General features: G+C 43.5%; 2 protein-coding genes across 2 annotated transcripts; one reads left to right on the forward strand and one right to left on the reverse strand.

Annotated features, from left to right (window-relative positions):
* The first annotated feature begins 25 nt into the window (after positions 1–25).
* On the forward strand, positions 26–14,155 carry si:dkey-91i10.2 (uncharacterized protein LOC555224 homolog). Its single transcript, XM_041057626.1, has 6 exons — positions 26–1,488; positions 6,392–6,584; positions 7,985–8,192; positions 10,950–11,530; positions 12,433–12,578; positions 12,899–14,155. Exons 1-6 carry the CDS (start codon positions 26–28, stop codon positions 13,731–13,733), a joined length of 3,426 nt encoding a protein of 1,141 aa, XP_040913560.1. The 3' UTR covers positions 13,734–14,155.
* A 1,741-nt stretch (positions 14,156–15,896) lies between these two features.
* tsn (translin) lies at positions 15,897–20,067 on the reverse strand. Its single transcript, XM_041058075.1, has 6 exons — positions 19,898–20,067; positions 18,845–18,938; positions 18,637–18,733; positions 18,023–18,138; positions 17,849–17,928; positions 15,897–17,458 (listed from the first exon to the last, which is right to left on the reverse strand). Exons 1-6 carry the CDS (start codon positions 19,961–19,963, stop codon positions 17,228–17,230), a joined length of 684 nt encoding a protein of 227 aa, XP_040914009.1. The 5' UTR covers positions 19,964–20,067; the 3' UTR covers positions 15,897–17,227.
* Between the last annotated feature and the right edge of the window lie 224 nt (positions 20,068–20,291).

Genomic DNA, 20,291 nt, shown 5'->3' on the forward strand with positions numbered 1-20,291 from the left:
CCTCCAGGGGCCTCCCTTCCCTCTCATGGCCAGGTGTAACAGCAGCACCCTGCTCTCTAACCTGGGGCTGAGGTACTGCTCCAGCAGGCAGGGCCCTCTGGGGATGGGGCCCGGTCAGGGGATAGCCCCAGGCTCCTACAGCCACATAGGGAACAATGGCAGTAGGCCTTACAGGAGTATGGAGAACCTGAACTGGAACACTGTGGCAGATTCTGGCCTGTGTGCATTCAGTGCTGCCCCCTACAGGAGCGTGGACAGTGAGTTCATTTTACGCTATACCTCCACTAGCCATTGGTATGATGGGCCCCCAGATGGATCTGTGGTGGGAGCCCATGGACTGGTACCTAACCCAGAGAGCATGGCATTTTATACTCGACATGGGCTGCCCAGGAAGGACCTACCACTCTTCCCCCAGTTGCTGTTTCCAGGTGGTGTCGACGAATGGGATGCAAGAAAAGGCCTGAGGGAGAAACTCCGCCTTCAGAGTGCAAGGTCAGCAGTTGAACCTCTGAAGCCCCTCCCACTGCGGCCTCAGGTGACCCCAAGTGCTGCACCCATTGAAAGTCAGGGTGTGCATCATGTGAATTCAACAGGTGCTGGTCCCAGGCCGCTGTGCACAATGCGCATCACCAGCCCTGAGGAGATCAAGCAGGAGGTCCTGAGGCGCCTACAGCTCCGGCGGCAGAACAGCAGCCCAAACCTCACTCTCCACAGCTCCCCGTCCACCCCGAAAGTGGTTAAAACATCCTGCACAACAGACAACATTGCAGATAACAGGAATGGATTAGACTCTGTATCTGAGGGCCGCAGACCTCCTGTGGGACGCCTGTATATCCCTACATTCGAGGAATTTAAGAGAATGAGGCAGAAGGAGGGGGAGCAGAGCAAAGAGTCCACAGCGGGTTCTGTGGTATCTGGAAAACCTGAGGCTGACTCACATGATGTAGCAGCATCAGACAGTGAGATATCTCCTTCTGATCATACCGCCCATCATTCAGATTTTCGCAGAGGATACAGAGAGCAGAGCGAAAACCCTGAGGAGGTGGAGGGAGACAAGAGCACAGGTGAAAGGACAGGCAGCAGTGATGAAGGCCTGCAGACCATCACCACCTCAGAGAAACTTCCTTCTAACACTGTAAACAGTAAAAGCACTGCAGACAGCACCTCCACCTCCACCGCCGTTACCAGCACATACTCTCCCATCCGCACAGGCCCATCTCCACGTTCACCCCTGCAACCTCTGGCCAGCTCAGCCCAGAAGAAAGCCCCTGCTGCAGGGGGAGAGGATGGGAGCAGCAGGCGTAGGAGGAGCAGTCTGGAACCAGCTGGGTCAGTTCCTTTCCCACCCTGCAGGGAGAACTGGGAACGGCCCTCCAGCTGCTGCCCAGCGCTCCTTCTGGAGGGGACAGACTTGTCCAGCTATGGAGCCAAGATTTATAAGATGAAGGATGGCCTCATTGGCTCCGCACTGGACCTCATCAAGAAGAGGTTAGTCTGGGATGGGTGCAGAGGGGCTGTATGTGTTTATTGCTGTCAGAAGTATTCAGATCCTTTTACTTGTAGCTGAGTACTTTAATACTGTAAGAATGTGAATACTTTTCCCTCCACTGCCAAGATCAAAGTGGAGATGTGAAAGTCATTTGTGTTTGTATCCACCTCTGAATACAAACCAGCCCCAGGTAGATAAACGAGAAAAAAGGATCTTTGATTCATTTCTAATTTCTCTCTGTTTGTGCTGCACTGCTGTTACAGTGAGACCAGAGTATTTTACCAATGAGCATATTGTTTTTAAATCCCATTAATCTTTTTGATGGTGAAATTAGATCTCATAGTACACATAATCTGAGCTCTGTAGCAGCAGAGGTGTGTGCGTTTATCAGAGAAGCGTATGCATGTACACTGCCATGTGTGTGCTTTGCAGTACCAGAGCACTGTATTGGTGTGTGCGAGTCCATCTGTTTAAGCCCGCATGTGTTGTTGTGTTATCGATTTATCTCAGTTATTGTGATAACAGCTGTCGGAGCTAACAGGGTTGGCTCTGCAGACTGTGGGCGGGAGGCTGGCATGAGGCATGACAGACTGGTAGACTACCACCGTCCCTGCAGACTCACTGTTTCCCTGTCTCTCCTCTCTCTGTCAGTTGTCAGCTGTTGGCTAAATAAATGCAGGCTTCACTCCACTGTGGTTCATTCTGATCAAGGACAAACAAGAGGAGGGTGTGTTTTTACAGCTCTGTGGTGTCATTTGGGTCCAGGCTTCCATGCGATGTAAATATTAGACCCAGAACACAGAGGAGTTACCTGATAAGGCCTGCTGAAGAATATAAACTCCACCCCCTACAGGCTGCACGCTGTGATAGATGGGAAATAGACGGTATCCCTCCCTGCCCGTCAGCACTCTCCACTGACTGTTCCTCCTTTGTTTGCACTGCTAGAAGGGATGATGGATGTCTGAAGCTCTGCTGCATGAAGGCAGCGGAAAATATAACTGCTGTGCATGACTTTGTGGTAATATGAACTGCAGTGTTAGGCTGCAACTAAAGGTTGTTTTTACAATTATCAAATACGGAAAAACGCCTAAGGTGATGTCTTCAAATTAGTTGTTGCCCGATCAATGCTAAAACAAGACAAAGAGGGTACAGTCATGTTAGCAGCTCTGTGAGACTAATCTCAGGCACAGTTTAGAGCTAAAGGCTAATGTCAGTATGCTAAAATGCTCACAATCAAAATGCTAACATGCAGCATCTTGGTTTGGCATGTTCTCATGATAACATTTGCTGTTTAGAATGACGCAAACTAGAGTTGAAGCTGATGATGAGTTATTACAGAAAGTTATTACAGTTCATCCTCAGGGGAACATGACTGTGTGCAGCAAATTTAATGACAATCCATTCAATAATTGTTGCAACATTTCAATAAAATCCACAACTGTGAACCTCAAGGAAAAGTCAAGAGATCACAAACAGTATTGGGATGTCTGCTCAGTATTTCATATCAATCCATCCAGTTGTTGTTGAGATATTTCATTGTGAACCAACGCAGCATGGTTAAAAACTAAAACATTTTCACTTTGCAATGATATAAAACAGAGAAAAGCAGCAAATTTTCAAACTGGAGAGTGTTTTGAATTTGATTAATCATTTAACAATTAATTGATTATCAAAATTGTCACTTAATTGTCTACCAGTCAATTCCGCAGTACTGGAGTCCTCTCAGAGCCCACTAACAGCTCCCGCAGCTCATACTCAGCATTGTTTATCCCAAGTGGATTCATCTTTTATGTTCAAAAAGCACCCATAATGCAACACACTGTGCACTCCAACTGTGATTTAAATTGTACCTAAGGCTCTGTGACTGTTTTAATACTTGAAGATTTATTAATTAAACATGACAATATTCTGTGTGATCTCTGCACCCTGAGGTATTTGGCTTCCACCAATAGGTCTCTTTGCTTAAGTGTATCATGCAGCCAGACTTGCATACCGAGCATAATACAGCTCAGGCTGCATTATTACACTAATATTCATATTATTACACCTGGGAGGGTTTTTATAGACTACAAAAAGAGTGAAGCATTAAAGCAGCACTGCTGAGTTAATTGTATACTGCAGTAAAAGTTGCACCAGTTGTGTGTGGCATTTAATGGGAGTGTATCGACTGTATTTCCCATTTATTTGTCTCTATTAGATGCAAACGCTCAAACAGAAATATATTTTCACTGAAGTGATATATGCATCAGTGAAAATGACAGACAGGCTAATTTAAGTGTCACACTGCATCGTTTTGAGCAGTGATCTATCACATACAGTGGTTTCCTGATAAATTGGGCTGTAGGTTATTACTTCCCATGCATCATGGGAGGTGTGACAGCTAATACTGTGAAGTAGAGGCCTTTAATGACAGTTTGTCCATGTGAAAACCGATTGGACGCTTTAGAGCTGAGTCCTCAGAACCGTATTAATTACATCTGCCTTCTCGCCACACTGGCACCAGTTTAATTTGGACGTTTAAAGACCTTTGATCTGCAGTGTTGGCTTTGTTGATTACATGTGTAATGTAATGAAAAATATTACAGGTTGCCATGGTTTGATGTAGTTTAGGATGAAATATGTGTGTGTGCTGAAATGCCACACAGTATCAGGGGGATGCTGAGAAATTATTTTTATGACGTGTCCAGAAAGAGCTCGGTATTAGCTCAGAGTTATGTAAGAACCATTAGAATAATGAGACCTGTTAAGTTGCCACAGGGACATCTGAGGATACATAACAGGCCAAAGTCAATGTATACAGTATCATATGAGAAGTTAAAATTTGTGCAGGTGCAATTCATTTATTTGTGCATTGACATAAATCTTATTAACATTAAACAATTAATGTAAGTTAATTGATTAAGTTATTTAGCAAGCAGATATTTAAACATTTGCCAGTTGCAGCATCTCAAATGTGAGGAGCTGCTGATTTTCTCAGTTTTAAATCAGTGTAAAGTTAATACCTTTGGGTTTCAGAGTGTTGGCTGGAGAAAAGGAGCAATTTGAAAACACTGTCTTTAGTTCTGCGACCTGATGATGGACATCCTTACATTTTATAGACTCAACGGTTTATTAGTTATTCAAAAAAGTCGACAGATAGAAATAATATCTGGTTTGCCCTTTATTAAACAAACTAAATGGCAAACAGCTTAAGCCGTAGGGATAAGAAAGAAAATGCAAATGTACATGTGGCCACAGTAACAGCAGCAGATTAACAGATGATAAAGTAAGTATACTGTGGAAACGACAAGAAACATCAGAAAGGAGAGAAAAAAGGAGATAACATGAAGCATTAGACTGCAACATTAGATTAAAGCAGGGGCCAGAATCACTAAATGTCAAATGTATGTGTAGCTGCTGTGTGTGTGTGCAGCCTTGCCATGATTAACACTAACCCAACTTGCTCCTGAGATTAACCATCCTTCTCTGTTGTTACATCCACCATTTTCAATATCTCAGGAATTTACAATCTTTCATTCCACTGTTATGGATTTTGACCTCTGGGCCTATTAAACCTGCTGAGCTGAAGAAGAACCACAAAAGCCTTTAATTAATAAAAATATAATCATCTTTAAAATTGCTGGTACAAGCGTTTTGTTGTTTTTCTTTTTCTTGCTGCGATAGCAGTGATATTATATTTTCCACTCGTGCCTGTTGGAGCGAGAAGTTCAGCAGTGTTTGAAAAAAAAAATCAATACAGTGTAAATAGCAGGTAGCTCCTGTTGTTGATAATTTGTTCATTGTTTTAAAGCTTAATCAATTTGACTACATGTAATGCAAAAAAGGGTCCAAGGGTGAGGAACCAACAGGGAATTATTATTATCTTGGTTTTCTTTGAGGTGTTTTTCAGGAGAAAAAAAAAAAAAAAACAACAAACTCTGAAAAACCCACTGTACACTACCTGACCAGACAGATCCAGTTAGAGAGGAAAGTGGAACGTCATGCTTATTATGTCAGAAGTGTCAGGTTTTAAGCTTGTGTTGTCTGCCTGCCCCCAAGTGGCCAAAAAATCAAAGCAGCTGTAAATAAAATGCAGACTGGTCTACCTCAAACTTGCTTAGACAATTTTTTTTTAAATTATCATTCTTTTTGGAGCATTTAAGTGCCTTTATTGGAGAGATGATAGGATAGAGATGTTCTGTTTGTGTGTGCATGTCAACGTGGTGTAATTTCAGTAGTAGTACAGTGTGTGTGTGTGTGTGTGTGTGTCTGCCTGTGTGCTTTTGTGGGGTGTCTCAGATCACATGTTGGCTGTGTGCTGCAAGAATGGATCCCCAGTTATCAGACAAAGGAACGAAGGAGAAGTATGATGCCTCTGTGTGTTTGTGTGTGTGTATGTTTGTGTGTGGTTGTGTGCAGGCAGTGTCCCTGTGGTCCATGGGTTCAGGTGTTAATGTCCGCTGATGTTTCTAATTGCTGTCCTCCTGAAGAGGAGTTGGGGGTTTGGGGGTGGGAAGAGAAGAGGAATTGATTTGGGTGTTTGCTGGAGGTAGAAGGATGATGGAGGAGGAGGAGGAGGAGGGTGGGTAGAGGGGATGGAGGAAAACACAGCTGGAAGCAGAGAGGCATGTGAGCTGCAGAGGGAAGAATTAGGTGCAATGAATGGCAGTGGTGCTGTAAAGAGAAGTGAGCTCCGCCAGAATTATAATTTCAACCCTTCTCTCCTTCCTGCTCCCCCCTTCTCCCTCCTCTGACTTCTTTCCCTCTTTCTTTACTTACTCCGTCTCCCACATCCTCCTTCTATTCCTCCCATCCTCTCGCTCTCCCTCTCCTTGCCTTCCCTTCTTCCCCTTGTCACTCCCTCCCCTCTCTCCATCCGTCTCACTCCCCCTCTGTACCTCTGTCTCCTCCTCTCACCGCCAGCTGCAGTGCAGAGATCTCCGCCGAGGCCCCCGTCAGGCTGTCAGGTGACCGGGACGGAGGCTGTGACATCACCGCCCCCTCGACCGACTGTCAGCCCTCTGCCGTTGCCATGGCAACGTCGGCAACGGCCTGCGGAGCTGAGGCTGGCGACGAGACGCCTGCAGGAGGAGGAAGAGAGGAGGCAGGAGAATGCGTAAGGATTCTGTTTCATTTTATTTCTTTAGTCTTTTAATTTTTTTTCTGCGAGTCTCTGCTCGCTGCGTTTCATCGTTGCTTTGTAATGTGCAGAAACACATAGATCTATTGGTATTCAAGGATGACAGGGACAAGCAAGGGGACTGCGACACACACACGCACATCACTCACACATACTGATGCAGAGGTATTTGTTGAGACAAGAGTGAGCGTGCAGCACTCTCTGTTTTCCAGCAACAGCTCGACGTTTGAGGGTGCAGTAAAAAGAGGATTAAGCCCCCCCACCAGCAGCGGGCTACTGGTAACTCAGCGCTTCATTCCTGCTCTCTGCACGGCTCCTCTCTGCTGGCTGGCTGCAGCCTGACACCAGCCTCAGCTGCAGCTAGCATCGTGCTCCTCTCTGGGCATCTGCAGAACAGAAGAGCCGGACTGACATGGAGTCGCATCTCGCTTGCATGCTACAAGCCTGTGGGTAGTTTTAGAGAACAGATGTCGAGGTGCGTTGGATTCTTGCCGTTCTTAATTTTTGGCTTTGGATGCACAATGGATCCTGCCCCTGCATTCCTCAAGTAAGGGCTGCTGTTTGATAATTCAGCAGAACATGAATTATTCTCCCTAGTTTTATGTGATTGCTGCCAGCTGTATATCATGTTGCCTTGTGGTGTAGAGCGATGAAAACCCTCCTGCGCCTTTCAGTCATGTGTAGCTGTTGGCTGTCAGAGAATTGTCAACATTTAGGGAGGTAATCATTGTAAAGCCAATATCACTGAATGCAATGATGCGGGTGATGCCTTGAGGGTGAAGAGCTGCATGTCTTAGCACTGACCTTTGAACTTTTAAGCTCAGGTCAACTCTCAGGGGCTTGTTTGACCCTAAAAGGATTTTTTTTAAATCCACATGTGGGTTGTTTGTCCATGTAGAATGCTGCAGTGTGTTGGGGAATTCCTCGCTTCACCTCAAAAAAAAAAAAAAAAAGGCAGGAGATGCTTTGAATTGTCACTTGGGGGACGTCTCTCATCTTCAAGGCTGGGTGGTTTCAAGTTGAGATAACAGCAGATTTTTGGATGTGTGGCCTTGTTGTGTTTAGAGTCTATTACAAGACTTGGCAGATGCTTAGTGCTGCATCTCAGTATGAAATTTGGATTCTTGACAGTTCTACAAGCTGGGATCAGAGAGATAACCAAGACTTGTTATGTAATGATGTCATGAGAGCGAACATGTTGACATCGTGCATGAAAACTCCTCACGCAGACACACACAGACACACACACACACACAAGCTTTGATCCTGTCTTATCATCATTCTCACCTTATCTCCCCGGAGATTCTAGTCCTTTTTCATCTGTTGCCATAGAAACGTGACAGTTTGATTGACACACGTGTCCTTCCACCTGGCAGCACACCGGCCTGGGCTGCAGGCGCTCCAGCTCGGACGCAGCCTATGAGCTGGCTGAGACGGTGAGGGCGCAGCGCGAGTGCCGTCTCCGACCCCACTACAGCGACCCCATGCCAGCCGACGCCTCCAAACGCAAACAGCTGGAGATGAAGATCGCTGCCGCCGCCCGACTCCACGGCCATCGCCGAGACCGTGACAGAGACAGAGACAGTGGTGAGTTACATGACACGTGTGTGACAACTGTGTCACTTTGTTCTTGTCAAAGTGTTTGACATGTTTTCTCAATGTTATCCATTGCATTTTTAATCACAGCTAAGAAACAAAGTTGCAATGTAATATTATAAAATAGAAAGCTTTCGATCCACACATTATCCACGGGAAACAATTCAAGGCCCCACAGTCGTCAAATCTGTCATTTGGAATAAAAAATGTTTACCAATTTTAATCTGTAAATGGATTCAACTCTGCATCAAAATTCAAGGAATGATCGGCCGTTATGCTCAGTGGCTGATGGTTAAAAATACTTCAATCCTGTCCATGTCTTTTAGTCAGATTCATTGTAACTGAAGTATTTCATACTGGTGAGATGCCATCAAATTTTGCATGATTTCTTTGGTGGTCGGTATATGCAAGTACTTATGCTTGCAAGTTTATGAAAAAGAGTGTGGAAGCCATTGTTAGGAAAAGACAATTTGAAATACCCAAGCTTTGCCCAGATGTTTCATGTAGCAGATCTGATGAAGGCTGGTTTTCAGTGGTTTTTCAGAGTAATGAAAACAAAAATTGTTAAAAGAAAAAAAAAAATCACAGTGGAGAACAAGTTGTTCACGTGGAAACAAGCAGAGCCTGTGCTGAACTGTTTGGTTCCATGCATAGGTCTTAACAGACATCTTTAAGATCCATTCACACTCCCCTGCTCCATGATGTTATACCATAGATAAGAAACTGTTCAAATTATTACAGGAAAAGTAGAACCAAAATTCCAGTACTCTGCCTCTTTCATTTATTTTTTAATATCCACACTGTCCTCAGCCTCTCCTCCACCCAGAGTCATAACATGCAGAACATTGTCTTAACTCTTAAACAACATACATAAATAAAGGGGCAGTTCTTAATTTTACTTTAGTTAATCTCAGAATAGTCATGCCAAAAATTGTAACACTGAGCATGAATAAAACATCAGAATTAAGCTTGCATGAAGAAGCATAACATCTGTCACACCTCTGGATATATTTTAGCCGGGCTTTAGAAAAGTGAACCCTGTGCAGGACGTACAAGTAGGGTGCAAAAAGAGCTTGTATGGGTCCTATCAATAATCTCTTTCTACTCCTCGTCAGCAAATTCAATTAGATCAGTTTTACAGAATTTTTTTATAGTTTTATATATACTCCAGTTATTTAGGCTTTTATTGTCATAAAATTGTGGGACTTACAAAAGACAGATTAACAAAAGAATAATCAAAATCAAAGCGACAGAGACAGTAGAGAGATACAACTCGACTTTCAGTCCCTAGTTAAGCCCCAAAAACACTGGATCCTTCATTTCTCATTATGCAACTCTTTGGCATCTTTTTTGTTAGAGTCTCTCTACCTGGCAAACACCCACGTCTTTCAAACTCCACACCTTCAATTTGTAAGCTGAGATAACCCTTTAGGACTTTAAAAAGCTCCTTCAGAGCCATGAAAGACTTTGCACAGCTGTTATCACAGCCTGAGCGGTTCTCCTTATGACTAGCAAACGGACTTTGATGTTTAAAATTGGTGGAAAGCCACTTCAAGTGGTTTTCAAGATTCACTGCTCAAACACACAGGTCCAAAAACATAACTTCCTTGGCAGAGGTCGTAATTGGCTGTTATTAGAACAACCCATGCTCATCCTGAGCTCAGTGACTACCATTCAGAGCCCCTGGGCAGTATGATTTACACTCAGACTCTGAGCAGAAAGTCAATACATTTTAACTCATAAACACTTATGCGCACCCCCACTGATGTTATGGACTCCATCAGAGTAGAAATAAAATGAGTTTGTCCAAAAACAGGCTTTGATCCCAGCTTTGTATCAGCGGTTATGACTTGATGCTTCCTCCCTGTGGAGAACTACACCCAGCTCACTCTAGTCATAAATCCCTGGACTTGTACAGAACTCCATGTCCTCATTACACCTCCCTCACCTCATCAGGGAAGGTGAATCACCCTAAACTGTGAATGAACCTCCAACTAAGGCTGGTGTTTTACAATCCCTCGCATTTAAAAAAAAAATTAAGGCTATTAAGAGCTGTTCTTCTTTTAAACTTATTCTAGTTTCTAAAAATGTTGGCCTTTGCACCCAGTCCTCACATTCCCCTCCACACACACACACTCACAGAGTTCCCCTGCTAACACTGTGCTCTTCCCTGTCAACAGAAGCTCTTTGACGCTGGACGCTGGCCACAGAATGTCAGTCAATATGGCATATGCTAATGGTGACCTTGTTGCTCTTTCCAGCAGATAAAAGGGATGTGGACAATAAATTGTTTTTTCCTCAGTACCAAAAAATGATCACCAGAGAGTGGTTTCATACTGGTGCATAATTGAAATAGCATTTTAATAATGAACCTGGAGTTTAAGTGAAACATTTGAAACCTTGTCTGAGCAAGTTAAGCAAACATATGTCACTGACTGCTCCTCGGTTTAAACACACACACACACACACACACCACACACCACACACACACACACACACACACTAGTATTGACACGATAGGCTATGTATTGACAACAAAGGTTAAGTCCTTGACTGGAGGGTTAGGGATCTAATTATCGGAGAACGATGATACCTATAATAGTTACTTCATTTTGACATGGTCAGTAATGACTAGTCCAGACTAAATGGGCGTTCATTAGGGAGGCTCCTACTTACGATGTGTGTCTCCACGTGGAGACTAAATCCATAAACTCTAATGAATCCTCACCTCCTCAGCTCCAGCAGCAATTCGCGGCCGCTCAGAGCCTCCTGGTGAGGAGCGTCAAGCGGGTCTGGGTGTGACTCGGTCCGGGCAGCATCGCTGGAGCACCATCAGCAGTCTGAGTGCTGACAGTGGCGTGGTGGGTCTCAGTGATGAGCGGGAGGAGGAGGACAGTGAGCCTCGCCGTTACCGCAGAAGCCGTGGAGCTGAGGTCGAACGGGTGGACAGCGGCATCGGCCCTGGGCTGTCCCGCACCTGGAAGAGACCATCTGCCTCCCTCAGAGCCTGGGAGGCCCAGAGACCTTGTCCAGACTGTGGCTTGAGAGACGGGGCCTCCAAAGAGCGAGGAGAGCGCATGTGCGAGCGTTGCTCCAAGCTGCGCACCGAGCGCAAAGAGGCCATCCTGGAGTTTCTGAACACAGAGTCGAGCTACGGCGAGGATCTTAGGATCATCAAAGAGGAATTTTACTGCCCCATGCAGAGCGCCGGGCTGCTGACAGCTGAGCAGCTCACTGTGGTTTTTGGTAACGTTCAGGAGCTGATAGACGTCAACGACCGCTTCACTGAACACCTGCAAGACAGCATCGACCAGGCCTTTGACCAGGTGACCCACTCATCCTCTCTCTCTCTCTCTCTCTCTCTCTCTCTCTCTCTCTCTCTCACACACACACACACACACACACGTTTTGCAGATTTTTAATGCTGTTAAGCTTTGAGCACCTACTGGTATTACATAATTCACCTTCAGGGTCACATTTATAAAATCCATTAAATGGCATACTTTCTTTTGAGTGCAAATACCTGCAGTACACTGCAGATATGTTCACATTAACAAAACAGTGACAGAGATTATTTAACCCTGTTTAACCCTCTATAACTTCTTCAGTTTATTTATAGTGCAACATAACACAAAGGTTCTCCACACACATCCAACCCACAAGCTGTCTCACAGGTTCACAGGTTGAAGTTTAACATTTGGAAAGTCAATAGCCCACAACATCAGAATCACTGTTAAATAACCTGTGTACAAAGAATGTACTGAAGGCAGTAATGTGGGGTATGTTGGGGAGAGTCAGTCTGTCTGTAAGTCAGAAGGAGGGTAGGGAAACTCTTGTTTGCAATGCATCACCATTGAGATTGGTGAAATATGACTGAACCTCTCGGATCTAGTAAGGACTCAACAATTTTCCAAGACAAATCAGCTGGTTTTACATCTTCTCTGGAGTCAAGACTCATTTTTGATTAGGTTGGAAGTTTATCCTTGACTTTTCTCCAAGGTCAAGAGAACAGACACTAAATGGACCTTATGGTGAAAAAGTTTGGGCAAATACTGTTTCTAGGGTCAATAATGAGCTTTCAATCTGAAATTTTAAGTCTTGTGAACACGGAGTTGTTAAATTGGTAAGGGGACAGCAATGATTTACTAAGACAATCTGTTTTCCAGTGCAAGACATAAATGAAATGAATGCTGAATTGACCATTTTCTCTCATGTGGTTTGACCTCAGGGAGATGAGGATCTGCTGACAGTGTACATAGGAGAGATCTTTCTAGAGTTCGTCAATATGCTGCCCGCCTTCCAGACCTACTGCCTGCAGCAGTCCACCTCAGTCAACATGCTCAACGCGCTGGAGAAGGAGAAAGAACTGCTCCGGTACACACAAAGCGCAAGCATTCATCCTCTTGTTGGCCTGTGTGATGGAAAAGTTACTCTGGGAGCTTTCTCGAGTTCCTGCCACAAATGTTCTGTGTAATTCTTAATGGAAAAGACAGGAGGTTATCACTAATTCAGAAGAAGTTCTATTTTGAGAGTAGAGCTGCAATGATTCATATTTTTAGACAGAACTACAGCTCACCCTTGAGTCAGGCTGTCCTATGATTTCCATTAATCACCTTTGTAAGAGCTCTCCCAGGACATACGCACACTGTAAGAATCTGTCCGTTTTCATTTTAATTTCCTGTTTCTCTTTTCAGAATCTTCCTGGATGTTTCCCAGAACGACAACACAGCACTACGTCGTATGAACTTGCGCTCCTTCCTTATGGCGCCCCTCCAGCGCGTGACCAAATACCCGCTTTTATTGAGCCGCATCATTAAGGTCACTCCAGAGTGTCACCCCGACTATGCACGTCTCCGTGAGGCCAAGAGTCGAGTGGAGTCCCACCTGGAGCACATCAACATGAAGACCAAGCAGGAGGGTAATGGCGTCACGTGGTCTCTCCGCTCTTTCCGCCGCGATAGCCGCAAGAACCGGGAGGTGATCAACATCGAGATGCGAGAGGTGTCAATGAAGACCGTGGGCTGGGCGAGGGAAAACACACGCTTCGTCATGGAGGGACCACTCCAGTTGTCCCAGCCAGCAGATGGCCAATGGATGAAGAAGGGTAGCAAGGCCCTCAAGTTCCAAAATGTTCAGAGTCTGCTGATGGTGAGGACACAGCGGGCGGGTGAAGCCCCAGGACAGGGCACTGACCTGGGTACACGGGGAGATCAGGGGGAAGGTGGTGGAGAGAGCATTCGAGATGGAGTGCTGGTTCTAATCAAGGACAAAAGCAGCGGGAAGTTCACAGTGTTGAGAGAGCCCATCCGTCTGGGGAACTGTGTGGTGTCGACAGATCCGGACTGTGAGGACACATTCGAGGTGCTCGATATTCGACGGGAGTCTTTTGTTTTCAGGGCCTCGGACAAATCCCGCACCCAGCAGTGGTTCCATCAGATTAAGAGATACGCTCGAGACTTGGGCACCTGGAGGAAAAGACGCAATGCTTTGCCCAACATCATGATCAACACAAACCAGACCCGCTCCTGAGACCAACCATCCACCGCCTTTGTTACACTGTAAATAACCTGAATCCTTCTACGGCAAAATCAACAAGAAACATTTCTGAGTGACACCACTGTTATAACGTGAGATTTCAGTTTTAAAACAATCTTTCTCTCATGAGGGTAAGAGAAAGTCATAGCACTTTTTTCTTACAAAGCTGTAAGTGCACCATACTGTCATGAAATTACGTATGAAGATTTAATTTAAAGCCGTTACACTAAAAAATATCAGATTGTGGGACAACCAAAAAAAACCTGGGCTGTGCTCGTCAGCCTTGATTGTAAAGACTGTTTGCTCTTGGGGAAAGAGAGCTGTGTTTTCAGTAAATAAGGTGTGTCTGTTGAATAGCATGACTGAACATGACTGACTGCAAAAAGAAAAATTGTAATGTCATTTTTTTATACGAGACAGCCGGGGAGGGGGGGGGGGGTAAAACGTTTGTTTTGGTATGTCCAGGTGGAGATGTGGTCAAGAGCATCGTTTTAGTGGTTTCCGTTTGTTGTCACTGCCCTCTCCTGTCTGTGTGCCGCCCCCTACTGTACGTTGGCGGTAGAGCAACTTTCACTGCCAGAGATGCAGCTGAGCAGAGCCTCTCTAACAGGCTGAGCAGACCTCCTGTATCACTGTGTTTAAATGAGAACTCACGTAACAGCAATAATCTCTGCCAGTTTTGAAATAAGTAGCTACTGTATATGCATCTGATTTCCCGAGATTTCCTTTGGCGTTCAGGTGTGTGTCCTGCGTAAGCACACGCCGTTTTTGGGTTTCATGTGACAGATTCAACTGAAGTCTCAAATCTGCTTGTTCATTAAAGCTTCCCCTCACCTTCATCATCCTAACACTAAGGAAGTCTCATTGGAATTTAATAGTCTTAGTGCCCTGAAAGCAGTTTGTGAGAAGTCTAGTCAGTCTCCTTTGTAATAAAATCATGCCAAATAGGTCAAGTCAAACACTACGGTTTCCCTCACTGTGCGTTAAGGGGCTAAAGAGTTCTTCAACCTTGGGTTTTTGTTACAAATATATTGATATTTGTTTGTTTGGTCTATAAAATATCCCCCCCAAAAATGTAAAATGGCTTTCACAAATTCCCAGAGCCAAAGGACAGGCTTAAGTTTTTTTTTTTTTGTCTATCAAACAATCAGAAACCATCAGCTCTCTACTGAATTGTCATTTCTGCACAGAACATAAATAAAACAGGTTTGAAATATGTGACTATTTCTATATATTCCCACATTCTTCCCCTGACCCTGGCAGTTGAAAACAAAAAGATTCTATTTTTAAATCGTCACAATAACATGAAACTTTGATGTGAAGGTTGAAAAACCCTGGTTTCTTTCCTAAAGAAAAAAAAAAGTCCCAACCATCTTGTCATGACACGGTTTTAACTGTGTGTTATTATGTGACCTAGCAATGAGCTGTTGTGCCTTGGTACTTGATTACTGTTAAGCTAAATCTGACTGAAATAGTTGTTACCTGTAACAGTAGCTGTTATATCTGAGATATGGTCTAGACTGCCCTCTGTTGGCACTTGATTGAGATCAATTTATAGGCAATATAATTATTCCTCTGACAGTCCCTGGCTGCTGAAGATATGTGATCATCTGATCTTCTGTCTTATTTTAGTGTTTTTACTTCTCCTGGTTGTGTGTTTATTTATGAAGGCTATATTTTTGTTTAATGCACTTTATTATGACTCCTGTTTATTTAAGATTGCTCATATTGGAAGTAACCTAGTCGACCAAAGCTGATTTCAGCACGTCGAGACGATACAGTTGATCCAGTCATCAAACCAAAACCACTATGTAAGACCAATGCTGTTTTATATTTGCAATGAAGTAGCACTAGAAGAGGTAGCAAAACACTGTTTTGGAGGGCAGGGCTGCTCGACTCCACACCAACACACCAGCAACTCTGCTGCTGATGGAGGATGCTGTTTCTGTTTAACCCTTTGTAAAAAAAAAAAAAAAAAGGTTTTTAAAAAAAAAGACTGCTAAATTGCATACCATTACTTTCCTTTTCCTCATTTGCATTTTAAAGGCCTGATGTATTATTTCCCCGATGAATTCTATTAAAAGATTTTAAACACAACCTTGCTCATATTCTTCTGTGCACTATGACTATTTGTCAAATCCGATGAAGCCTGAAATGCAGAATGTAGAAATATATTTACAGTAATTTTAAGCATCTTTAGGACAACTGATTCAAAGACAGGACTACACACAGTACAAGTGGAATGCACTTATTATTTCTGGAAACAAAAACACAAGATCCAAGAGAGTGAAAGTGAATTATTTCTAAAAAATACAATTCTGCTCCACTACAGTATAGCTTCAAACAGAAGCTTGGATGCTGACAATAGAAACGAACCTTCAAGATATCTCAAGTGAAAAAAAACCGTAAACATATAACATGCAGTACATGACATTCTGACTATTTTGTATTTGCTCATGGATTTCAAGAGAAAGCTTCATCACCTGACAACCAAAATATTAAAATGGCTCAACAGACATGATCATTGGCACTGTTCTGCAAGGATTCCTTGCTGCTGAAAAAAATGGAATCTAACTAATCACAGAATAGCTTTATATCATGTGAAGTGCATTTTTGTCATTTCTTTGGCTCTACCTCTCCTGGAGCCTCATTTATAAAGATTCTGTGTATTCAGGTTAAGTGCTAATGGTCAAAATCCAAACCAAGACTTCTTTATGAATGTCAGAAATGGTCCAATTCTGGTAAGAATGCTGTAAAATGTGTTTGTTGGTTGTTTTTAAACCAGATTAGATTAGATTTTTGGATTCTAGATTTAATCGTCTGATTGCTGCATCATATCTTTCCTTCACAAATGAGGCTCCTGGATCTCTGTTTGGATGCACCCATTTTCTGACAATAATTCAGAGTCCTAAGAAATACCACCTGGCGTCGACTCGAATCTGGTGAACAACACAAACACGTTTCATGTTTTCTTTTCTTGTTTTTCGCAAATAAACACAAACAACCACAGACAATTAAGCTCTGCACGGCAGGAGTACTCTGGGCGAGCTCTGCTTGTCCTCTTGGATGAAATAAACATCAATTTACTATAATTCAATAAAAAGAAGTTGACTGTTACAAACTAGATGAAACAGTTGCAAAACCAACTCAGGGAAACAATAACAGATGAAGCTGAGAACACAAAACAGCAACAAACCGAACCTTCGATCTAAAGCCTCAGAACGAGGGTGTCAAACTCCGTCACTATCTCTGCCACCCTTCTGACAGACTGCCATCCATCTAAAGCACTTCTCATGCATACATTCGCACAAACACACATTCGCACTCACACAGTCTGTCCTAGGCTGCTGGGGCCTCAGGCAGATCCCCAGGTCTTGCCTTCCAGGTGGGTTAAGGTCTCCGATCTGCAGCAGCCATGGAGAGGTTCCAGCCTGGGGTAGTTACCGCGCCCTCCTCCGTCTCCCACAGCCAGTCACCACCTCCAAGCTCTACTTGGCCCCGCCAGACTCGGACTCCTTGGCCAGGCCGCGGATGGACAGGTCGTACACCACCTCCTCGATCTTCTTCACATCATACTTGAGACCGTCGTAGCGCTTCCGCAGCGGGTCATTCTTCAGGTTGAGCAGACGGAAGCCCGAGTCCAGCTCATTGATGAAGTTGGAGATGCGCAGCGGCCGGTTGTAGTCTCCTGCTGTGACGCTGTTTACCGCCAACCGTGACTGGAGGTACAAGGGACAAGACAAACACAAAGTTACTCAGACTACATGTGTAGTCTACTACTAAACTACAAGCTTGCTATGCTAAGGACATTTAAGAACTTTCAGACTTCAAATGGGAAGTTGAGAACACAGACATATCACCATGTTTCTGTCTACAGGACTTAAAATTGCAGAAGAGCTTGCTTAAGCAGGTGTTTTGTCCTTTCTGCCACAACAGCCCTGAACACACTGTAAACAAAGACTGTCTATCTCTCGCGATTGGCAACTTTTATCTGCAACTGCTCACAATTTCATGATGTCTGTTCTAGTTCTAGTTCTATTCATGGTTCATTGTTCTAGCCATAGTACACTGTTGGTGTATAACACCATAACAATTAACAACAGACTCACCAGTTCACTAGCCATGATCAGCACACCTGCCAGGTAGTCCTCTACATCCAGGTGAAAGCCTTTCTCTCGCACCACCTCAACTGCAAGTTGAAGAGAGAAGAGGAAAAAAAAAGAGTAAGGCCACATTCCTCAGTAACAGTTATACACTACTACACTACATGAACAGGTACCTACTGCCGAGTATATGAGCCACCGCCTCCCGAGTTACAAGGGTTTCACTCTCCAGGTAGACGACAAAGGCTGCTAAGAAAGCCAAGCGCTGCAGGACAAACCGCCAGTGTTCATGGAACCTAAAGTGGGATCAAAGAGATTTATTTCACCAAGACAATCTACCCAGTATCAGTGTTCTGCTTTCCAGAGGGTCCTCAGTCCACACACATAAAGCAACACAACAAGACTGTTAAAATCATATAAAAGAGTTAGTGCAGTCTGCATGGAGTACAGCCCCTCTCACACAAACACATTTTTCATTAAGGCAGATTTATACTGTGATAACAGCCATGGCTTAGAAGTTGAGTTCCAGTTGAACTATTAAACATTTAGATCAAAGCTTGATCCACGCTCAGTATTAGAAACTTAAAACAGTCTTAAAAACTGAATAAGGCAACAGACAAAATGCTCAAGCAGATGTGACAATTTGTGAAAAGATGAGCCATCGCTACTGCTGAGAGGTTGGAAATTAAACCAAAAAAAAAAAAAAAGTACAGCAATGACACAAACACAACCAGACAAGAGATTGTTTTCTTTGTAAGCTGAGCACACAGCATTTTCTGAAAAGTGGCTCATACCTGTAATACTGCTCCACAGGAAATTTTGTTTTGAGGTCTGCAATTTGTGTCCTGACTGTGCAGAACAACTCGCGTGCCTTTGCACATTTACTGGGAACTAATGGGAGACAGGAAAAAAGACTCATTTTAAAAACTGCAGAGTGAAGTCGGAATGGGCAAACATAATTAGGTACAAGTCAAAATAGTTCACACAGTGTCAAACACTCACTTTCTTTGAATCCAGATGGCTGGTGGACACTTTGGAGTACTGTTAGTATTTCTCTGGCAGTCTGCTCCAATATCTGGACCACCTTACGGATATCCTACAAGAAAGTGTACAAAGAATATGTGTTTTTGTTTGTTTGTTTGTTTGGTTTTTTTGATAGAAGATTTAATTATTAAAAGAAAGATATCAATCAAGTCAATGGATGTAATTCTGTTAAATTATTGAACCCGAGAACAAACAATGTGTTTTGAGTATTGTTCCTTCACTTAAATATTTGACCTTCACCCTGCAGAATGATCTATGTGCAGAGTTTGACATTTGAGGTCTGTTTTCATATTTATCTGCTGAAGGAGGAATGTTTCTCTGCGCTCGCCTTAAATCTGAGCTTAAGACATGTATGTAACAGGTATGTATGGCCTTTCAGTGAAGCAGGAGACATTTTCTGCCCTGAAGTTAACAGAACAGTAACTGCATATTCACACAATTTGGGTTGAACGGGTTAACTAGGTACTTTGTGGTAAAACCAGACCAAATACAAATTACTCCAGAGTATCGTATCGTTAAATGTATTAGAACACACCTAAAGGGATGTTTGAGATGGGTGTTCGTGTAAAGATGTGCCGAGTTAAGGTGCGTACGCGTTAAGGGGGAGAAATTAAGCTACAATAGCTATATCTTGTCGCATAAACGTGACAGCGTTAAATTAAAAGATTTTTAAATGAAGATTGGTGTTACCCACCTGACTTTTCGGAACGCGCGTAGAACAAAATCAGACAGCAGAGTGTCGTTTAATTCATATTGTAGTTAAAGTGACAACGTCTATTATACACTTTTTAAATCAACCTGGTTAAAATGACGTTGGACAGCCATTTATCGTAGTCAATAGCTGGCGGCGCTGATGTCTAATACACAGGACTTCTGTCTTTTTGTTTTCTTTTTTTTTTTTTTTAGTATATGGAGTAAAAATGTTTACTGAGTATTTTCAAGATTTCGGCTCTGGTTAGCAGCTAGCTAACCGTCTCTGAGAGCTAATGCTGACAGGCTGTTCATTCATACCTCTCTGATGTCCTGATCGGCGCTCAGGAAGCCCTGGATATAACTGAACATCTCGGTGACAGACATTTCTGATCAGAGTCAAACTGATGATGGTGATGATGATGATGAGCCGTTCGCAGCTAATTCATAAAAACCATCGGCGTGCACGAGAACCGTCCCCGCCGCTTCGACAGGCGCGTGGGGATGATGTCACCACCTCGACGTCATATTGTTGTCGCTCCGAATTTTATGAACAAAAAAAAAAAAAAAAAAAGGAAAACCCAATTAAATACAGTTAATCAAATACCGAAGTACCATTCTAAGGTACTACTTTATTTGAGTATTACCAATTTTATACTACTTTGTATTTCTACTCACCTATTACCGCAGTAGTTACTAGTTACTAACCAACCAG

This window comes from Toxotes jaculatrix, chromosome 15 (assembly GCF_017976425.1).
Source record: "Toxotes jaculatrix isolate fToxJac2 chromosome 15, fToxJac2.pri, whole genome shotgun sequence".
NCBI classification, from domain to species: Eukaryota; Metazoa; Chordata; class Actinopteri; family Toxotidae; genus Toxotes; species Toxotes jaculatrix.

Excerpts from the sequence above, each read along its gene's own strand:
- tsn (XM_041058075.1), bottom strand. The coding sequence starts at position 19,963 with ATGTCTGTCACCGAGATGTTCAGTTATATCCAGGGCTTCCTGAGCGCC. Across the intron at positions 17,929-18,022 it reads GGTGGCTCATATACTCGGCA|TTGAGGTGGTGCGAGAGAAA; the intron begins GTAGGTACCTGT and ends TTCAACTTGCAG. Across the intron at positions 17,459-17,848 it reads TGATCATGGCTAGTGAACTG|TCACGGTTGGCGGTAAACAG; the intron begins GTGAGTCTGTTG and ends TTGTACCTCCAG.
- si:dkey-91i10.2 (XM_041057626.1), top strand. The coding sequence starts at position 26 with ATGGCCAGGTGTAACAGCAGCACCCTGCTCTCTAACCTGGGGCTGAGG. Across the intron at positions 6,585-7,984 it reads GAGAGGAGGCAGGAGAATGC|CACACCGGCCTGGGCTGCAG; the intron begins GTAAGGATTCTG and ends TCCACCTGGCAG. Across the intron at positions 11,531-12,432 it reads TCGACCAGGCCTTTGACCAG|GGAGATGAGGATCTGCTGAC; the intron begins GTGACCCACTCA and ends GTTTGACCTCAG.